Source organism: Equus asinus, chromosome 22, assembly GCF_041296235.1.
Source record: "Equus asinus isolate D_3611 breed Donkey chromosome 22, EquAss-T2T_v2, whole genome shotgun sequence".
Classification (NCBI taxonomy): Eukaryota; Metazoa; Chordata; class Mammalia; order Perissodactyla; family Equidae; genus Equus; species Equus asinus.
In genome coordinates, this window is record NC_091811.1 from 32405347 (window position 1) to 32428088 (window position 22742).

Genomic DNA, 22742 nt, shown 5'->3' on the forward strand with positions numbered 1-22742 from the left:
TGGTATATAATTTGCTCCAAGCATTAACTTTGGTTTTCTTTTTGTTTCCATAGAAGTGCTTCTTATTAAATACCTGATTGCTTGCTTACACAATATAGGCCTAACTTTGGGAACCCACCTGCATCACTGCCTCCTGAAATGAATTTAACTGGATTGATCTATTATCAGGACTAAGAAAAGTGATCAGTGAAATAGAACAATCTACCAACTAGGCTTCTGGACTATGAAACTTCTTAAAGTTTCAAAGGACTGTGAAAATTCTAAAAGTTTCAAAGGTGGGACTGTGGGGGATCAGGATTGGCCACTCCAAAATGTGTCTCTTTGCCTTGCCTTGGTTATTTTTAAGAACAAAAGATTCTGAAAGAAACTTTGACCTTCCCCCCATAACTGCCTACAAGAAATTTAAGATAAAAGCCTGTCCCCAGGACGTGCCATCACCATAGATAACTCTGGGTATAGGTAGGCTGTGAGGGTCCTTGCTAAGCCCATTCTTATCAAAGTTCTGTTTTCCAAACATTTGCTTTTCCATCTCCATGTGAATTACCTTTCTCCCCTTTGAACCCCAAACCTCTACCCACAACATCATCCTTTGTCTTTAGCTAAAGATACTATTTAAGGTGACAACTTTGGCCATTCTAGCAAGTTACTACACTTTCCTGGGTTTCTTCCATGTTTACATGCTATAAAGCTTTGTTTGATTTTCTCCTGTCATTCTGTCTCATGTCAATTTAATTCATAGACCAGCCAGAAGGAGCTAGAATAGGTAGAGGAAATGTTCTTCCTTCCCTACACAGTATTGGAACTGGGTTTTCTGGAAAACATAGAATTAAACTGGTCCTTGAACTCAATTCACAACCAAGACTTGTTAAACATGTATTATGAGTGCTATACCAGGCTGGAGGTGGTGGAGGATACAAAAATGAACAGGACATGGACTCTACCTGGCAAGAACTTTAAAACTAGAATAGGAGACAGACATTTACCTAATAATACAAGGCCCAAATAGTTAAGTGTGGAAAGTAAAATATAAGAGAAGGATCACTGGAGAGCCAGTGAGGGAGAAATGAAAACTAATAGGGGCAGCGATGGGGAGTATCAGAGCAGGTTTTCACAGAGCTGATATTAAACCAATTATGGGGTAAAATGCCTTTAAGGGAAGTGAGAAAGTGCTGCCTAATGAAACCTTAGGAGAATCATTAGGATTTTGCAGTTCCTTATTGACTAAGAGAGAAGGGGTAGAGCAGAGAAATGAAGGAGAAAGAAGTGAAAAATAAGTGACAAGGGAATCAATCAGGGAATAGTGGAAAGCAATTTGGATGAGGAAATGTGTATAAGTTGATTTTTCAGATCCAAGGAAGTAAAAAAGCAATGTGACAGATCAGAGTTCAGGGGGAGAGATCCAGAATTTACCTTTGAAAAGGAGAAAACCCTAGTGGGCGTGGATGTCAGGGCAATTAGTCTGCAGTATATTGTCTCAAGCAATTGTAATCATCATGCAGATGCTCATTTCCACAGTGCTCTACAATTCTTAACTGACTCAACCTCCCACACCTCCTCACCTTCTTGAACCCTCCCACTGAGTCACAGGGAGCAACACATAGTCATAGAGAGATTGTTCTATCCAACCAATTACCAGGTGTCTAATAGCCATTCCAAACGCCATGGCCAAAGCAGAAGTCTTGATCCACAGCACCCTCCCAGCACCTCCAGGGTCATTCTGTTATCAAGCCTTAGCATCTAAATAAATGGTCCTCTCAGATATTCACTTGATTATCCAAAAATTAGGCTTCATCTTCTATGCCTTTCTGTCTCTCACTCCTGTATTAATAAGTTAGCTAGCTCAGGATCCATATTATATTCTGAAACTGGCCATTTCTCACCACTTCCACTGCTACAACCATTGTCCACTCACTTCGCTTCTCTCATCTACATCATTGTGATAGCTATGTGTCCCTGGCCCTTTGCTTGACCCCTAGGTCCATCCTCCATCTAGCAGTCAGAGAGATCTATGAAAGAGTCTGTCAGAATATCTTACTCACCTGTGGAAAATCCCCCATCTAGCATGGAATCCAAACTCCTCACCATGTCTCCAAGCTCAGGGAGCCCCACTCATCATTCACATTGAAACATCCATGTCAACTCCTAGGAGTCCCTGGCCCAATGCCCCTGCTAAGGCAGCTCTTCAGTCACTGTCTACTACAGTACCCTATTTTATCTTATTTATAGCACATATTGGTGCCTGGCATATCTCAAATGTTTGCTTTTTCAAAAAATTATATATCTACCCCGATAGAATGTACGCATCTTTAGAGCAAGGACTTTCAAGTTCATCATGTGCTCCTACAGTCTATAATAAGACCTGGCAAATAGAAGGTGCTCAAAAAATATTTTTGACTGGCTGACAGTGATCTTGGAACTAAGACCCTTGGTTATACCTTTAGATTATTCCATAAGCAATTTCCCATCAAAACCTGATTACAATTATCCCAAAGATGCCTTACAGATCTAAAGTACTATCGTGTCATCACATAAGATCCTATTTCAGTTCTTTCAATCTCAATCATCATTTTAATATTGTGAGAAGACAGATCCTCATAGGATTTGATGCCTTTAACACTACAGTCATTGTTCTCTTCACTTGCCACTCTCATCAGATCCCCTGCGCCTTACTCATGAATGCCTTTGTCATTCTCTGCACATGAACACCAGGGAAAGTGAAGTGTGATTTCAGCTCCAACATGAAGACAGGTACTTGACCAAGATCGCACCTGATTGCCTTTCTCATCCACTAAGCTCATTTATTTGGAGAAGGGAGATGTCTAAGAAAATCTCTGTGAATGTTAATTTGGAAAAAAATAAATCTGAATTGCATGAAGTCAACAGGAATATGTTTTATTCATAACAAATATGTATATATAGAAGATTTAAGAAGATCTACAACTTACTGAATTAAGATAAACTTGATACCAAAGACTCTAACAGATTTGTTACTAAAAATAAGATTCGCAATGTATTGAGGTACAAAATCAAAGTGTTTGGCTGCATGAACTAACTCAACCCATTGCTTTAGCCTCATAGTTCAGGGTCATATACAATATACAATTTTAATTTTCCATTAAGCCTTGAGTTAGATATTATAGCACAGATGTAAACAATATGACATAGATGTTCATAACTCATCTATTGTCACTTAGGTAAGAATCCTAAAATAAGTTCACTGAAATTTCATTACAATGTCCTCTAAGCTAAAACTACAGAATAATATTCATTACAGGAGAGACAGCATTACAGAGATTGGATTAACACTAGAAATGCTTCTGGAAGAAAGCATGCATATTCAAAATACTGTAAAAAAAATCATAAACACTCCAAGGAGAATTATGCTTTTCAAAACTGGAAAGTAAGAAGTTTTGTAATTTGACTTTATTAAAGATAAAGAACATACTGGAATGTCAAGCCAGTATTAATTTGATGTGAAAAAGTATTTTTTCCTTTTTCATTCGCACCAATATGCCAGAATGGGATCATTTGATAGAACCTACCTATTAGGTATTTCTACTTTGGTAAGATTATGTTTGTCATTGTATGACATTGGAGAAATAAAACTGTCTAGAGGTCATGATGGTCTAAATAGGCAGAAAATAGTTTCTTCTCAGACATTTGTTATTTTAGATAATCCCTCACCTCTTTTATTGTGCGTTAGTGCAGCTTATAGAACATCCACAGTAATATGCACTCTCTGAATAGAAGTAATCTCCTTGCCTTATGAATATCCTGAAGCCAGATATATAATTCAGCCATTCAAAAATTGTATACTTCCTTTTATTAATAATTCTCTGCTATCACCAAATATGATAATAATGGTCTCTCATACATGACACTTTTGACATGTTCATAAAGTGTCCATTTCTCACTGAAAGAAATATCTGCTTTCCACATTAATGAAAAATATTTATGTATCCCCAAACACTGTATCTCATAAAATGGAAAGTGGTTTCATTTCCCATTTATATTAAGCGCAATCTTCCACATGTCTTGCTAGTTCACTGTGTCTCATTTTCTCTGTGAATAGTTCATCAAATACTCTCTTCTGCTTTGAAGTAAAGTAGTTTATCCAATCACCCACCACTCCTGGAAAACGGGAAACATATCAGATAAGAACCAATTTAAATGTATAGTATTCACAAAAGAAATCCGTTTGGTTTATAACAAAATGTGAACAATTTCATCTCTTGGTGATAAGATGATGGGAGATTATTCCTTTCTTCATTTGCTCATCTGTTGTTTCTAATTTCTTCAGTAATAGTAGCATATTAATTTGTGCAGTTTAAAAGTTATTTCTTAAAAAGAAAGGGAGGTTAAAAATATATAAATGTCCTAGGTTTTACAGTGGCAGGCAAAGCAGTATCTCACCTAAACTTAATAAAAACATAAAGCAGACAAGTGAACATAATGATGCTGCATTCACTTCCCTGCCCGTGCACCTCTGCAGTGGTAGGTGTGCTGTTTACATACCACAGGGGTGGGTAATTGGTCTCATTTCAAGGAAATTTATTTTACAATATTGATAACAGAGAGTTGAAAATATAAACACCAAGTTACTTGTATGACATTCTCACTTTCAACATAAGCTGTTTGGAAGAAGTAAAATGGAACTCTTCTGTTTTGAAAAAAAGGAAAGAGGGACGATCCCAGACTCAGGAAATGATAATTGCTTCTAAAGCACACCGATTGGGGCACACGGTCAACATCGTGAGGTCAGAGTGCCTGGCCCTTAGAAGAGCAATACTAATGTTATTAGCATTACATATCAATATTCTTTGGTCCTTTCTGGTTCTCCCTTCCGGTTTCTATATCAATTCACCTTAACCACTACTTTCTTCTTTCATTTGACCTGACTTTGATTTGCTTGTTAGTTTCTGATTTGCTCTTTCACTCTATCGGTTCCTTTTTTAAGAAAAAAAAATTTTAATAATATAGTAGGTATATATGTTGGCTATGGGAAACACACATAAGCAAAAGAAGATAAAAATCAAGGAAACATACTCAGCTAACAAGGCTAACAAATTGGCTGGCATGCATTCTTCCAGATGTTCTTTGCAAATATATGTATGCATATAAGCTACATTTAAGTCACACAATTAGAACCTACTTTTTTTCTCGCATTATACTTTGATCATCTTCCCATGTTAGTATTTATATACCTACAATGAAAGTCAAGGCTCAGAAGAGGAAGACTGTTTGGATTCAAATCTTGACTCTACCAGCTACCAGTTGTGTGACTTTGGACAAGTTATTCAGGTGCTTGGTTTCTCAGTAAAATGTGGATAACATGAATACCATCCTCAAAGTCCATTGTCAAGTTTAAGATACATCAAGTAAGGTGCCTGGCACATAGTAGACATTCAGCAAATGCTAGCTATTCTTACTTGATACTTTTCATGACTCCATAGTAAACCCCTGTATGGATGTGACTTAATATTTTACCAGTTTCTGATTAGTGGCCATTTACATACACTCGAGGTTTTCGTTGTTATAAGCAATATTGCAACACGCATCCTGTTCATACATCTTTCCATACTCCTGTAACTTTCTCTTTAAATTTTAATACGTATGGGCCCTTGGACTTCTGACACTTATATGGACTACTCTATATCCTCCCTTGTCACCTTATCTCTGTAGCCATTATAGTCATTTTCTAGAGTATCAGCTCTATTTCTGATTTTAAAGACAACTGCAGGTACAAATTCTCCTCTGTAAAGTGAGGAATATCTTTGTGTGCCAAGGAGTCTGAATCAACGACCTCAGCAGTTTATTTGAAATGATTATTTCAGAAGATGGATGCCCTACTCCCACCCAAAGGAATGAAGTGAATGGGCTCTACCCACCCATCCTTGTGTTTAATTTCTCATGGCATCCACATTTACTAATAGGCGCTCATGATGACTAGTATCAGTGAAGATGTTTTCACCACTAACCTTCTGTGCTTTGTTAGATCTGGTAGAAGGAAACCACATACTAGATAGAATTTAAACGTATTGTGTTGATATGATTTCACCTGGGGATACTTGCTAGGGTCACTAACATGGCAGGTCAGAGATTAACGCTATTCTCTTTCGAGTAAAATTTCTCAAGTTTGTCCGATAAGATGTGTCAATACTGACTATTTTGCTTATCAGATCTCAAAGGGCAGTGATAAAAGATGTCAGCAGTAGCACTGGACTCTACTAAGCCTCAGAACTTCCTCATTTCTCACCATCGCCTTTACCGAGGCCACTCCCGGTCTCTTTCTGTTCCTCTCCTGTTGTTTACTTATTTCACCTTCCTTCATGCATCCTTTTCTAAATTCTGTCTTCCCTTTATCTTCTCTCCCTGACCCCTTCTAACCTTTTTCTGAACGCTGCCTCTCTCTTAAGCTCCCATATCATCTTGTTCCTGTTCTACTTTACTCAAACTTCTTAGAAGAGTGGTCTTTAGCTGCTGCTCCCCTTCTTTAGCTCTCATCTCTCCGAACCCCTCAGTCTGGCTTCCATCCCCGCCACTATGGACACTGTATTCTCAGAATCCATGAATGTTTAATCCTGGCTTTCTTCCTAATTCTGGCTGATCTCTCTTCTGGGTTTGTCTTGGGCATTTCGTTCCCACTGATTTTAGAGTCGCTAGGACTCCCTCTGCTATCCTTTTCTCCACTAGCCCTTCCCACTCACCCTGAACAATTTCACCTAATTCCACAGTCTGCTGATTGCTCCTAAACCGACTTCTCAGCTGAGCTCCACCCAATAGCGGCTCACTGCCACTGCCTGAATTATGACCCTCAGTGTTTCTTACCTGGATATTACAACCTCTTAACTGGGCTTTCAGCCTCTGGTTTCGCCCTCTTCTAATCAATTTTTCACTCTGAGTCTATTATTTTCTAGCACACAGGTTTGACCATGTAAGGGCCCTTCTTAGAACAGCAAACAAACCAGAACAAAAAAGAAAAGAGCTCCTCAGGATGTCCATCAAAGCTTTTGCTCTCTGGCCCCAATCTTTATCTCCCTCACTCGGCTTCATGCATCACACTTTAGCACATGAGACTACTGCTCTTTCTAGAAAATGCCATCCAGTTCCATGGTGGTTCAGGGCTTTTCTTCTGGCTCTTAGCTCTTACTGAAATGTATTTTTTTCCCTCTCATTTTTTCCTGGTAAAATCCTGCTCATTCTTCCTGTCGCAGATCTAGCGTGATCTCCCCACTTACTTTGCTAGGAAAAAATCCCCTCTCCCTTATCCATGTCGCCATTCACATTTGTTCATATGACTAACAGAGTTGTTATCACCTTGTATTGCTGTGTAGATTATGATCTTTTGAAGGACAGGATTTTATTTTATTCAATTTTTGAATCTTAGTTCTTAGAAAATGGCTTATTAATAAATATTTGCTGAGCTGAATTCTCTCCTCCCTCCCAGTGCTGGTTTTGCAACTATAACAAAGTAAAACTGAACCACCAAAAATGACAAAAGTAATTTGCAAAGTTAAGATAATATCTGATCTACCTGAGTTGGCAAATACTTGCTTCGGGAGGAATTACATTCAATTGAGCCAAAGAATGAAATAAATGTGGGTTTTCTAGTAAGAAAACTGAGTGCACAAATGCAGAAAATTTTGTCTTTGTAAGTTATGAAAAATTTGAAGACATTTTTCTCCCAATCTGGATTAAAATTCACATAGATTTCAGAACAATTCTATATTCAGATGTACCCAATCTGCTTCTAAGTTAAATGTTAGGAATTAGTGGGGAAGAATTATTTCCTTCTCTTTGTGTTTCCACTCAGAGGAAGTCCTTAGATAACAATCCTAGCTTCTCTCTTCACCCCTTACTCATTTCTGCAGCATGAGTTATATGATTGATGAGTTTGGGAAAATGCACTGTCCGCACTCACCAGCTCTTTTCTCTCTCCTGAAGAAAACGTGTCCAGTACCACTTTCCACCATGCTCTAAGTGGCCTGCTCCCGGGTGGGGACAGCACTGCATTTGCTTGGCTTGGGCTAAGCGGACATGTTTATGTAATTCAGGGTAAGCTATTAACAAATGTACTAGGCTGCAGACCTGAGGCACATTCTTCAAATAGCTTTATCATTTCCATCTGTTTGACACCTGTGTCTTTCCCTCAATCAGTTTCTAACTTGTCATGGAAATCTCAATGTCTGGAAAGAATTCAATTCAAGAATTTTATTTGATAGACATTCACTGAAGGATGACAATGTATAATTCATTGGGCAAGATATGGGGTGAACGATGGTGAAATGAGAGATTAAAAATGGTAAAATGGAACTACTTCCAAATATAAGCCACAGACAAAGCGCCACACCTCTTCCTGACTTACCTTTCCTAAATACCAGGTTCCGATCAGACGTGAGGGCACAGATGGTGTGATCTGGATCCCGGTTTTCTTTGGTTGCATTATTTTTCATTTCACTGAATGATGTTTTCCATGCAATCTTATTAATTTCACCATCACTCACATTTATACCGAGGAAAGTAGTTATTTTCTTTATGCTTTTAGAAATATCCTGAGCAATAAGCAAATAAATAAAAAAGGTGTAACTCATCACAATGCCAAATTCATTCCCCAAAACCTGAAAACAGAATTCATTGATTGATATCCTGTTTTAACTTAATTTGTCTTCAATTTTGATGTTGAAATGTTAGGAAGGACTTACTTTCTTCATTTCTTCATAGAATATAATTAGAATGTTTTTATCATTTTTGTGCTCTTCCAAACTTAAAACGTGATCAAACCAGGATCCATATACAACTAGAAGAAAAGCGAATTGTTGTATTAACATTAAATACGATGGCTTGCATCCCTGGGTTCTTCCCACTTCAGCGAAATAATCAAAGTAAGGCACACACATGTTAGAGCCTGAATGAAAGAGTTTTCCTTAGAAGAGTTCAATTTCACTATTATTTCAGCCAAATACAATATTGTGAAATGAAGCTGGATGGCTATATTTTTTAATAAGGCTGTGGGGCTTTTTCTTTTCTAGTAAATATTTTTTAACATCCAGAGAAGTGACAGGACAAATAAAGATACACATTTTCCGATAATTATGTTCTCATAACTACTTTGGATCTTGGGAGAAATAGAGAAACATGGAGCATTTATCATTTTTTTTTCCTGTAAAGTGAGATGCTTTTCATAATTATAAGTTCTTAGTGTAAAGAGTTTATAAACTTCCTCCAAAAAAAAAAAAAAAGGAATTCTTTTTACTTAACTTAGTACAAGGCTGAAAAATACAGTCTTAGGGATGTATCAGTAGTTGATATTATCTCTTCATTGTTTTGTTAAATTGACAGCCGTAAAAATAATCTACAGGGCTTTAAAGTAAAATATTATCATGCAAAATAACCTCTGTGGCAGTGATGATTAAAAGGGGAAAAACTTCTTACAGAAAGTTGACTAGCTTGACAGTCTAAAGCATAAAACATGGTAATTTAAAATACTATACATATACAGCTTTCCATGCATCCTCATCATCCAAAGATTTAATACTAGCTAATGCTCCAATCATAAAAGAACTCGTCTACTGTTACCGCACAAAACTGGGGCTCTCTACCCACTGCACATGAAGAAGCCAATTAATTATGGCATCAGCCTTTGGGAAAAGAGATCAGCTTTATTCTGCGAGATCAATCTGCATGGAGAACAGGGGGCGTGTGCCCTCAGATTTGTCTCCCCGATTCAGGATTTGGGGTGAATTTTAAGAGGTTAGGGAGAACAGGCTGGCACGCAGAAACGTGGGCATGACAGGTTTTGATTGGTAGGCTTCAAGCATTTATGGTAAGGTTTTAAACATTTATGACAGGGTTCTATACAGGTATGATGAGGTTCTAAACTTCCACAATAGGGTTCTAAACATTTTTGATGATGTGGGGAAGGAATTTTAACAGCGGATCTTCCCGAACAAGGGACTCCTCGCTTCTGATAAGAGTTTGACTTTCAAATTCCAGTCGTATCACAGTCCTTGGGTTCTGTGGGAAGAAGGATCTTTGGTTCCATGATTATTTCAGGTCAAGAATTCTTCTTTTGCGCATGCCCTGGCTACATGACTTTGCAGATTTTCTGAAAGGTAACTCTTAATCACTCTGTTGATAAGAGATGGGATCGGTTGAACTGGTCCTGGAGGGCCCGCGGGTACACTACTAGCAATTTCCTGAAGATCTGCTGACTATAGATTCATTTAATAAACATTTATTAAGCCATTAGTATCTGCCAGACGTTTTGCTATAGATTTCGAACATTAGGCTTAGAATAAACGGAAGTGTAATTAACTACAAACTAACTGCAATTTGTCACGACTTCAGCTCTTGAAGAAGCAAAGGGCAAGAAAATAACCATAATGTATTTTTAAAACAAGAATTTCTGGGAACACAGTAGTATCATTACAGAGTCCGCCTAATTTTCTACCCCATGGACTCAGAGGGCTACATACATAATAAGAATTGGTGCTTAGAAGAGCTGCCCTGATAGTTTTCAGTTAACAGCAACCTCCTTGCTATTTCAGTCACTTACATAATACTTCACCTTATAATTACCCAATTACCATATCAGTGATAAGAAGTTTAGCTCCTAAGAATGGCCCACCTTTTCTCAGGCACAAACACCTGGTGGGAGGCTGATTAATTTCCTCTCATGCAAATTTAGGACGTTAATTGGTCTCTAGGACCCCAGACTATGCTCACAGTCTCAATTCCCTTCACCGCCTCCCCCCAGCAGCCACAGCCCTCACGTATAACGTCATGGCCCAGAGTTGCTGACGCTGTGGAAGTCCTCAGTACTGTCAGGGGAGCCTGTGTTTCTGTGGCCAAGAGGCTGGGCAGAGATAGAGACCCAGTGTCATACCTGGTGGTTAGGTGTAACTGACTTTGCCCTTTATGGTTTTTCAGTAGGAAGTGTATTGCAACACACCCAAAACAGATTTAAAACTAAACTTTTGGATCACAGCCAGATCGTAATTGAGAGTCAGCCGTTCTATTATAGACTAATTAATTTATACTCCACCTTGTTCCAGAAGGATGTAAGCCAGTCAAAAGAATCTCAAGAAATCAGCTGCCTTTGCCTTCCTTACTAATATAAGAAATTACAGTTTTGGTTATTTTTTTTTTCTTTTGAGGAAGATTAGCCCTGAGCTAACTGCTGCCAATCCCCCTCTTTTTGCTGGGGAAGACTGGCCCTGAGCTAACATCCATGCCCATCTTCCTCTACTTTATATGTGGGACATCTACCACAGCATGGCTTGACAAGCAGTGCCATGTCCGCACCCGGGATCTGAACCAGCGAACCCTGGGTCTACGAAGCAGAACATGTGAACTTAACCGCTGCGCCACCAGGCTGGCCCATGGTTAATTTTTTTAACTCAGAATCCTTATTGTGTTGATTAGACCTACAGCTTTAAAGAAAAAATATGTTCCAAAACAGAGATTTGAAATCTTTCTTTTATGGGAAATGCTTTTCTCCACATCCTTCACTTAATTACAGAATTATTCCATGACCTCCTGTCCTTAAAATATGCCTGGATGGCCCTCCTTCTGCTATCCAAAAGCGCTTGTGCCCCTGAAATGCCCCTGAATAGAAGTTGCTCGTTCTCAACCAAGCTGTGCATCTTGGGATCTAGAGTGAGCCAGCAATTTCACTGCTTCCTATCAACTTTCAGAACACCTATAAAATCTATAGCTCCTATAAAATCTAGGCTCCTTTAAGACTCACATCTTTTGAATACACCGCTCTTTCCATCCTTGTCTCAGTCAGAAATTGACCTACGATCCGATCTCTCCCCTACAACCAGTAACGACTGATTTTAATGACAATTTTCCATGTCATCGCAGGTCTTGCCGCCAACTGGCGTGACTTTAATAGACAGCTTCTAGAATACCCTACTCTGACCATTTTTGTCCCTCTCTATCTTCACTATCTTCCCCTTGTTCATCCCCTCAACTTTTTTTTTTGCCAATATTTTGAACTTCCTTGCCCTCTTATTGTTTATTTCAATCACCTGAAAAACACCCAAAATTGAATCAAACTACTTCATCTTCTTTTCTTCTTACTCATGGCTGCTGAGTTCTGCTGAAGAAATTTATACAACTCTGTATTTACACCACTGCAAATTCAATTTTTCCAGCCTTAAGTGTCCCTTGGCTGCCTGGCAGACCTATTTGTCCTGCATTAACACATTCTCCTATTCCTCACATCAGCTATTTCAAAGCTCCCACACTTTCTGCAAACCCTCTGCCCCACTCTTTTTTTTTTTTTTTAAAGATTGGCACCTGAGCTAACAACTGTTGCCAATCTTCTTTTTTTGTTTTCTGCTTTTTCTTCCCAAATCCCCCCCAGTACATAGTTGTATATTTTAGTTGTGGGTCCTTCTAGTTGTGGTATGTGGGACACCACCTCAACATGGACTAAAAAGAGGTGCCATGTCCGTGCCCAGGATCTGAATCTGCAAAACCCTGGGCCGCTGAAGCAGAGTGCACGAACTTAACCACTCAGCCATGGGGCCGGCCCCTGCCTCACTCTTATATCCAGTTATAATCAGCATCTTAGTTTCTAGTTTCTAGAAAGCACTCTCATGATAGATAATTGTGCAGGAAACAAACTCACTGGGATGAAATGGCCTGGGAAATATAGAGTCCTAATATAAAAGTGGAGAGAGAGCTATAGGAAAAAAAACCTAAAATGTTAAGATGTTATTTCATTGAGATATTAATCTGTCAGGCTGTTGCCAGAACACAATTTATGGTTATTGTTTAATTTGAAAACCTGAAGTGTATTTGTAAACTATCTGAAAGATAAATTAGAAGATTAGATAAACGTGTAGCTACCTGTAGCTTTACTGTACTATATTGTCATATAATGTGCATTAATGTTTATGATTTGCCAATGGGTACAGGATATCATGATCCCTCATCATAAAATAATCTTCCTAGGTAAACATCTACTTGTAACATTTCCACCCTAATGTGAAACTGTCTGAGTCTTCATCTGTGTCTTTAAAAGTCTATGTCTAATAAATGAGTATATTTCTATAGCAAATCTTAGTTTTTACTTAATTTGAGCCTCTAAATAATCCCACAAAAGAGGAGAGTTTTATTAGTCCTGTTTTATATTAGGAGTCTGGATATCAGAATGGTTAAGCTTCTTATCCGGAGTCACACAGGGAACAAATTATAGTCAGGATTTGATCCCAGTTCTGCCGTCTCCATAGCCTGTTCTTTCTGCTATATCATGTTGTCATGTACTAGAGAAATAACCTTCCCCTCAAAAAGCCACTGAAGAACATGCCTGAAACACAGTCACATGCATACAATGCCGTGCACGCACACACAGAGGCAAACAAACAATCCTAGCTGATAGAGTCAAAAGTGAAACCACCGCTCCCATCCGAGTAAATTTAAAAACAGCTTCAGTAACTCAGTGACTATTCCTGGTCAACAGGGCGTGCCCAGGCTGGATTACCTGAGAGTAGAATACTTACAAGTCAAATTCCTTTACAATTAAAAATCTAGTAACTCGCCTAACAAGGTGTAAAAGAAACATCTGGAATATTTTTTCTAACTACACTCTGCCCTTCCCAGATATTCTGCTAGACTCCTGACAAGGTCGGTAGCTACTCTGTGACAGCTAGTCTGCCTCCTTGCATATGGCCCGGGCTGGTCTTTTTGTGTCTGCATTCATAGAAAAACAATCTCTAGAACAGGACCAGTACCAGGCCTGCTCTACCCTGCCCTTGCCAGACCATCCCCAGAGGCTGCTCTGCCTTCTGCAAAATCATAAAAAGGGGGCCAAGTTAGAGCTCACACAGCGGTGAGACAGGGGTGATGAGCCCCAGAGGGTAATAATTGAGGACGAACGCCACTTGTCTTTTCTTGAGGAAAAGCAGACTCGAGATCTGTTTTAAAAAAATAATTTATGTATTTAAACTCTGCTTATTCCAAAAATGGAACTGAGGCAGAGTGAGGCATGCTAATTATCTTCAAATATTTAGAAGGCTATCATGTGGAAGAGGAATTCATGATGAAGGGGACGGGACAGTCTTTTCGCCGGATGAGTTACGGCCCAGCGGTAAGAGCAAAGGTTTTGGAGCTGACACCTCAGTTTAAATCTTGCCTCTGCTCCTTATTAGTTACACATCTGTGAACAAGTTATTTGGTTCCCCAAGGTCTACATTTTCCTCAGCTGTAAAACGAGGATAATAACATGTACCTCGTGCGTTCTAGCAAGGATGAAATGAGATACATCTGCAAAGCACTTAGCTGAGTGTCTGTGTCACATGGTGTGACTTTTTTTTAACATCTCAGGAGCACCAAGACGGGATGTGTTGCTTTGGGGCAGGAGCAAAGAGTGTGAACCTATTGTGAAGGTTAAGAAGTTCAAGTTTAGCCTCTGCAATTGTTGGGGATGTTGTAAAGGGGATTTAACATTAGGTGGGCGTTTTCACCACATGATCTTTAATGTACCTGTCATTCCTGAAACTTTATCATTCTACTACGTGTGTGCCATTACATAAGGAGGAAAATAGAAAAAGGAGTTGAAATGTGTGAGCAGAGCATATTCTCCCATAGGGAATACAACAAAACAAAGTACTAAACCCTGTTGCTGGTGAGTTCCCAATGTCCTCACATTAAGGTTATGCTTGCAGTGGCCTCTCTTAAATTAACAAGTAAGAGCTTAACAATTTGCAAGTAAAACAGTGAAACTAGCAATTAAGAAGATCTGCTCAAAGCCCAGAGAGATAAGATCCTCCGGGTACACACCATTTCTAGATCGTGTCCTCTAAATTCTGCATCATCTTGGTATATTATTTCTGTTTAATTAAAGGCTTGGGAATTCAGAATAATTTTTTTTTTAAGTGCTCCAGATAGCACTGAGTCAGGGAAAAATGAATAAGTTCAAAGGTCGTGCATGGTGGCAGGACCAACACGTGATGCACAGCTCAATCAAATGACATATTGTGTTGTTTTCAGGATCAATTACTTTCTGTTAGTTTTTATAAAACTAAGTGTCAAGATGGCTAAAGCTTTCATATTTGTTTTATTTGGGGAATTTTGCTTTTGTATGTGTGTAGTGTTTGTTTGTGTTGTGTTATTTTCCATGCAGGTCTATACAACGCATGTTTCAGGCAACCTGTCTAGGTTTGCAATTGTATCTTGCTGTACTCCATCAGTGCATCATTATTTCACCAAAGAGACGGATAGTATACGGAAAAAAGAGGTGCTTGATCAGGATTAATCTGTTTGAAAACATTAAAACCAGCTCAACAAGTAACTGCTAATGTGTACTATCCAGAGGTGGTAAGAAAGACTATGAAGAAGCAAAGTGAGAAAGAATTGCTTAGAAGAAGTAAAAGAACAATCTATTCAGATATATTTCTGAAAGTAGGCAGTTAGGATCCATTTAAATTTTTGGAAAGTGCTTTCATTTTAAGCGGAAAAGTTCATCATACATTATGAATAAAAACCATCGTTATATTTACCGTCTCCTCTCAGGAACAGCTCTAAAAATGCAGCCCAGGTTTCGATGCCGGGAAGGTTAGGGTTCTCTCTGTAGTAGTGAAATAGAGAAACAGCTGTGTCTTTCGGATTCCTAATGATGTAGATAATCTGTTTAAGAAAAAAAAATCAGTTAGTTTTTGTATGGAAATAGCCTCAATACAAAACCTTTCCTGAAAGAAAGTAGCAGCCAAACCTACCTGTGCAAGTCACGATTTTTTGGCAGCTTCAGCTGATTATTAAACACAGACTTAGGCCAGTGTTTCCCAAAACTTAATGTGCATAAGACTCATCAAGGGATTTTGTTGAAATGCAGATCCTGATTCAGGAGCTCTGGGATGAGGCCTGGCATCCTGCATTGCTAACAAGCTCCCAGGCCATGCTCATGATACTGCCCCAACTGTGGCGCCAACAACTCCCCACTGTCTGTTGTAACCCAGCAGAGTCATACGCTGGAAATGGGAACAGGGTCATTGTTATGTTATTTTCCATGCAAGTCTATAAAAGGTATGTGTCAGGCAACCTGTCTGGCTACTTCCTGCTGAAAGAGATCGGCATGGGGGGACCATCGAATGAAATACTCACTCATTTGTTGGTGGCACAACTCGAGTAAACAGTAACCTTTACTATACATATTAAAGATTTTGTTCTTATTATCTTTAAACTAAATCAGGGTAGAGAGCGTTCCTCCGGTCTCTGATGCGTATCCAGTAAAACAAAAGAACTAAGACCAGATATCTGCCCTACCCAGAGACCACTGCCTATATAACTGGCCTACAGTCTTTGTTCTGTAAAATGGTTCTTCTGGACATTAGTCAACCATCTTCCCCCTTGCTAGCACGCTGTAATAAAACCCTTTCTCTCCTACCACCTTGCCTCTAGACTATTGATGGGGGCAGACGATCCCACTTTTTCAATTTGCGTGCTAATTTTGGTCCTATGTTTTTATGGGCAGACATGAGAAGTCCATATTCATTTGTAAGACAAGATTACTTTTTTAATATCCATTCATTATAAAACATGATTTACATACAGTAAGATTTTCTTACAAATTGTCTATTCCTCTTTAGAGGAAGAATGATGTTTTGGAATTTCCTTTTTCTACAATTTAATCCCCCGAAGAGTAGGGAATCTGAGATACCCTCCCAATTTACACGAACACTGCAACTTCAGTGTAATTTGATTCAATAAATATTTATTTAGTAGCCACTGTATAGCAGGCAGGATGTTCCAGGTTCAAGAAATACAATGAGCAGAAAGAGAGAAATGGTTCCAGCCTACTCAAAACTTGCAGTCAGGTGAGGGAAGCAGATAGTTAAACACACGCTTGACCATGCAATGTTATAAGGATTATAATAGGGAAGTGTAGAGTGCAGTAGGAGCATAGAAGAAACCTTAGGAAACCAGTGTGAGAAGTTGTATATAAGAGGATTCTCTTCAATCATGGTCAACACTGCATAAGTACTAGATGTTCTCCTCTCTATTTAATTGACAATCAGGTGGACACATGTTACATAGGTAAGAAAGTGTTTACTGAGGTATTTTTGTGTGTGTGTGTGTATGAGGAAGGTTGGCTCTGAGCTAACACCTGTTGCCAATCTTCCTCTTTTTGCTGGAGGAAGATTGTCCCTGAGCTAAAATATGTGACAATCTTCCTCTGTTTTGTATGTGGGATGCCACCACAGCATGGCTTGATGGGTAGTGTGTAGGTCCATGCCAGGGATTGAATCTGTGAACCCCAGGCCTCCAAGCAGAGCACATGAACTTAACCAGTACGCCATCAGGCCAGCCCTCACTGAGTCATTTTTAATACATAACTATCTTTCCATTTCGTGTTCATAGTCCAGATATTGTGTGTGATCCTCACGCACAACACCTGCTCCTCTTGAGAGATGCGTAAAGGCCACTGTGTAGGGAAATAAAGAGCCACCTTTACCCCTTCTCCCCATTATCTTCTTTTCATTCCAAGAGATAATTACAGAGTAATCCAACCCCTCAGCCTTTCTCTAACAGCTCTCGGCTTCTTGAGCAGATTCATAGAACCTCAAGGTGCAAAGAGCACAGTTAAAAATCCACTGCCTTAACAAAAATGGATAAAATGGCAGAATTTTAAGCCTTAGCCATCCAGGTGGAGACTTTGTTTTTCTTTTTTGGTAGAGAACAGTATTTTAGGGCCTTTGGAGAACCCCCCAAATTACATGTCCTTATTATCTAGTGAGAAAGACAACGCAAACCATTAATACATATTTTGCCAAAAGAGGTGAAAAGAATGTGTTCTGTAACTATGTATGGTGATGGAGGTTAAGTACATTTATTGTGGTGATCATTTTGCAATATATGCAAATATCGAATCATTATGTTATGTATCTGAAACTAATGTAATGTTATGCGTCAGTTATACTCAATAAAAAATACAAAAAAACAATGTATTCTAAGAAATCATAAAAAATACTAGGGCGAAGTTGAGGGACATGAGGGGAACACAGAATAATACTCTGGAAAATATTTAAATATTAACTAAATATCGTGAAATGCGCTGAAAACATAAATTCCACAAAAGAGAGATTGGAAACAAAAAAGGAGAGAGAAAGATTAGGAAGAAAGTATTGGCGGCCAAGTAGGGTTGAGAGCTGGTAGGGAAAGACTGGAGGAGGAACTTACGGTGTAACAGGCCCTGGAGGGCAGGGAAGGCTTGCCCAGCCCCTAAGCTCTCAGGGTTGGGCCATCAGCAACAGAGGCCAGGGCATCCTCTTGGGAGACCGAGGGCAACCAGAGTCCCAGTTTCCATCAGGGTTGTACCCTAAGGCTGTCCCATTAGTGTGGTGGTTTTAAGAAGCACCCTAACATTTCTGAGCTTCAGTTTCCTTGCTTATGAAAGGAAAAATACCTTCCCTTATCATTGTTGTAATGTGTTTATAAAACACAGCTTAATCTCTGGTAGCCATTTGTTATCAATGTGATTGCATTGCCCTAAGGGTTATTGACCTTATCAGAGTCCTTTTCTCCCATCTCTGCGTCTTAGAGACAGCCTGTTTGAAATGAAAATACTCAGTTGAGTGAAAGTGTAACCTGGTTAGCACACTTTCACCTGTTCTGATAGATTTGCTGGAGATAAAGGCAACATTCTATGACATTTACCTCTGGTTGATTATGTTTCCTTTTATTGGAGCCCAAGAGCAGATGGTGTGTGTGGAGACTTGTGCTCATAGAGTTACGCTCACAGGAAGATCTGCTTTGATTTATGCCCATTTGACTGGTAGATTGTTTTTGTTTTTATTTTTAGAATATGGCTGACATTGTTTAAGGATGCTTCATTACTGGGAACTTATTACAGTGGACACATATGTCTTGCCTTTGCTTTTCAAATATTATTCTTTTTTCTCTGATCAAAACTATATTAAAATGCTCATCATACAGACACCTGTAAAGAAAATATAATCCTACCCTAATGTCAAACCAAAGAAAGCCACTCAGCACATTGATCTATTTACATTTAGTCTCTTTTTATGATTATATATATATATTTTAACTGAATTGAGATTATTCAGTATATATGAATTTAAGACATGCTTTCTACTTAGCCTTGTTCTATAAGCATTTCTCCATGAAAATATAAATTTGAATAAGAAAGATATGAAAATAGAAAATATTCTTTTAAATTACAATTAACTTTTAAATAATGCTAATAACGTGTGCACTTTTAAAATAGCTTGAGGCGACTGTTCCTTAGTGTTTTATATACAGTTTATTTTTTGTTCTTTTCCTATATAGTCTCTGGCAAAAATGATAGATAAAATAATTAAAATAATATCAAGGCAATTTTTCCTTTCCTTGGACATCAATATTTAAATAAAAAGACTAAAACCAGATTCAGAATAGAATAAGCCATTGTCTAGTGTAATGAAGGTTGACATGCCAACATAATATTTACTGGTAACCCCTATACATTCATTATCTTATTTAATCTTTGCCACACTGTGTGAGATGGATACTATTATTCCTGTATCAAATGAGGACACCAAGGCTCAGAGAGCTTCAGCAATTTTCCAAAGTCACACAGTATGAAAGTGGCAGAACAAGAAGCCAAGCCTGGTTTTGTGGGGCACCTGAGCCTCTGCCCTTAAGCTTTGAACTTACCTTGCATTGTTTTTGTATAATATCAGTTGGTAGCATGTTGTAGCTCAAATGTGTTGGAATAACTCTTCTCTTACAGTACATTTTCAGCTCTTCAAATTTAGACATGTCTCCCAATTCGATAGGAGATGTTAGAGTAATCCTAGCATTCGGAATGTTCTCGATGACTTCTGCAATCCAGTGAGTACCTTCACACAAAAATAAAATGAAATACATCTTTTTTATTTTGTTTTTAAGACTGGCACCTGAGCTAACCACTGTTGCCAATCTTTTCTTTTTTCTGCTTTTTCTCCCCAAATCCCCCGAGTACATAGCTGTATATTTTAGTTGTGGGTCCTTCTAGTTGTGGCATGCGGGACGCCTCCTCAACGTGGCCTGATGAGCGGTGCCGTGTCCGTGTGCAGGATCTGAACCAGTGAAACCCTGGGCCAATGAAGCGGAGCACACGAACTTAACCACTTGACCACGGGGCCAGCTCCAATGAAATGCATCTTTTAACTAAATGACATTCTTGATGAATATAGAAAATTAGCGAGGTTATAAAAGTAATGAATGCATTAATTTGATTATGAATAGTGATTACTACCTCTTGACACCCATTGAAACCTGTTGAAACACTTGAAATGTTTATTCATTTTACAGGAAGAATCGTTTTAAAGAGCAGAGTGAAGAGATCAGAGAACTGTATGTGCTGTTTCCTCAGCTTGAAGTGCTCTTCTATGCTACCACTCACTTCTAGTACCTTCTCCACATACAATTCTTAATGGTCCTGCAAGTTCATGCATCTTCCTCTTTTATAAACTGTCTTCTAAATCCTCACTCCCCTCGCATGATTGCTCACCCTTTCTGTCCCTCCGAAGTAGCACACACCAGGGGTATGGTTACCATTGCTTGTATTCGTGTCTATCTCCCCATTTCTCCCTTGAAGAAGATCTTGTTTTTGTTCGTGTGCAAGGACATAGTAGTCGTGGAAACAAAGCATTTGAACAATGAACAAAGGCTATATTCAAACATTGTAGAGACGCAAACCTGCAACCATGACGTCTGGAAGGAATACCACTTTATGTTTCTGGAAAGCAAATGTAAGTGTGCTCCAGTGTTGTAGACAACAGTAAACTGGAGCTGAAAAGTAGAAGTTTGGGTGGGGAGGATGTTTTGCAAATTTGAAAGCAGTCCCTAAAGAGTTTAAATCAGGCCTAGTTTCCATTTATCTCATTGTAATTCCAATGAGATACAATATTAACAAACATACAGTTGAATAAATATTTAGAGTTTAAACAGTGCTCTCCTTGGCAGCATATGTTTTAAATTTAAGACTATTTTAGATTATAATGTTAATGCATCTTAAATATTTATAATATATATAAACATGACTCAGAGTAGTGTTATTTGTATTATTTTAACAAAATACTTTGGTTTATTCTGATGAAGAGAGAATACATGGTTTTGTGCTGCTGAAGGGGACCTTCTGGCAGCTGATGGGAGATGTCGAGTTACGGACCCCAACACACACAGTGGTAGTCTTATATATGATTGTTAATATGTGGTATAAATTAGCCACCTGTTCTAAGAACCTTAAAAGTATCATAAATTACTTTTGAAACGAATATATCAATTTAAAGTAAGATATATTCATTCACAGAGCAACCTATTACATAGAGAAAATACTGAGGCATTCTAGAAGCAATCATTTAATTTCCATTTGCAGCAGTAGTTTTCAATAAAAGACATGCATATATGGTTTATATTTATTCTCAAAAAGCACCCTGGGAGAACTGGCCCGATGTGAACTCTGCATTTTCCAATAGGAAAGGCTTCTTGGGCCTGACTTACAATCAGATGCGTGGACTACAGTGCACACACAACTGGAAATAGCAAAAGGCAGATGGATATTACACATCCTGGTCACCTCTCAAAACCAAAAAGAATATGTAATTAATTTTGATTATCCATAGAATGACATTATTCAAAATAACAATTCTCTCATGAGCGTATACCTATATATGGAAATAAATTTTGAATAATAAGGCATAAACTTTAACAATAAAAGTATTTATATTTCTTACTAGCCCAGAAGAAAAAAATTACTTATTAGTAAATCAATCATGAAGTATAAATTGAACAAACACTATTTATTTATTGCCATGCCTGGCACAACGTGTGAAGAGAACTTTATAATGTTATAGATATTATGCTTATTGTATATATCAACATCTGTTTGACTTCATGAATGAAATAGAAACAAGAGTATAGTAAAGCTCTAATTTCTCCAGTTGAATTTTCTCAAAGCACATTTTTTGGCTCTCTAATGTCAAGCTTTTTCATTAAAATAAGCATTTGGGATACCTCTAATTTCTTGTGGCAAAATTCTGAAAAATAAATGTTTGGCAAAAATTATTATTACTATTGTAGTTCTACATTTTAAAAATACATTAAAATAAACTTTACCAGATTTTGGATAGGAAACCAGAAACACATCATCTTCTCTTGCATTGAAGGAATCCAAGGAATTTAGAAGCTCTTCTGAAGACATAGCAGAAAAGAGAATCCCCTTGAATTTATGAAGAACACTGGACTGGTTCTGGGATGACATCCTGCATCAAATCAATCAAAAAGTATTTACTAAACACTAACTTTACACAAGGCACTGAGCAAGTCTGGCCGTTGATTTTAATCTTAGCTCAGGGGCCGTGTAATCTTAGAATTACTGAGCTAGCTTTCCAACTAGAGGAACGTATATATACCTTTTGCAGTTCTTCTCAAGATTAATTTTTAAACCACAACTGAGCCAAAGTCTACTGTGAAAATGATGTTATCTGAATTTTTCTGATAATACATGTTACAAAATATTTTCTCCAACTTGGCCCTCAGAATAGTTTATATACCAAGCTATCAAGCTGTCAGAACATAATCATCATATTAAGGGACTAAAGTTAATGTAATCCTTTGGTCTAAATAAGGAAAGATTTTAGTGGCTATAATGGATTATATTACCCTGGAAGTGATTAGAAAAGTTGAACTTCTTCTTGTTAATATTACACACAGCAGCAGAAGTAGGTGGTATTACATTTCAGGAAGAG

The 22742-nt window shown here is 38.2% G+C and overlaps 1 protein-coding gene across 1 annotated transcript; it reads right to left on the reverse strand.

The window, feature by feature from the left end:
* Positions 1-2876: 2876 nt before the first annotated feature.
* On the reverse strand, positions 2877-22376 carry LOC106825579 (sulfotransferase 6B1-like). The gene is made up of 6 exons (XM_014832455.3): positions 22111-22376; positions 19666-19850; positions 15513-15639; positions 8703-8797; positions 8366-8552; positions 2877-4131 (listed from the first exon to the last, which is right to left on the reverse strand). Exons 1-6 carry the CDS (start codon positions 22253-22255, stop codon positions 4013-4015), a joined length of 858 nt encoding a protein of 285 aa, XP_014687941.1. The 5' UTR covers positions 22256-22376; the 3' UTR covers positions 2877-4012.
* Between the last annotated feature and the right edge of the window lie 366 nt (positions 22377-22742).

Coding starts and splice junctions, on each gene's coding strand:
- LOC106825579 (XM_014832455.3), bottom strand. CDS start 22,255: ATGTCATCCCAGAACCAGTCCAGTGTTCTTCATAAATTCAAGGGGATT. Junction 15,640..19,665: donor TTATACAAAAACAATGCAAG/GTAAGTTCAAAG, acceptor TTTCTTAAACAG/ATTATCTACATCATTAGGAA. Junction 4,132..8,365: donor GAACCTGGTATTTAGGAAAG/GTAAGTCAGGAA, acceptor CCCGTTTTCCAG/GAGTGGTGGGTGATTGGATA.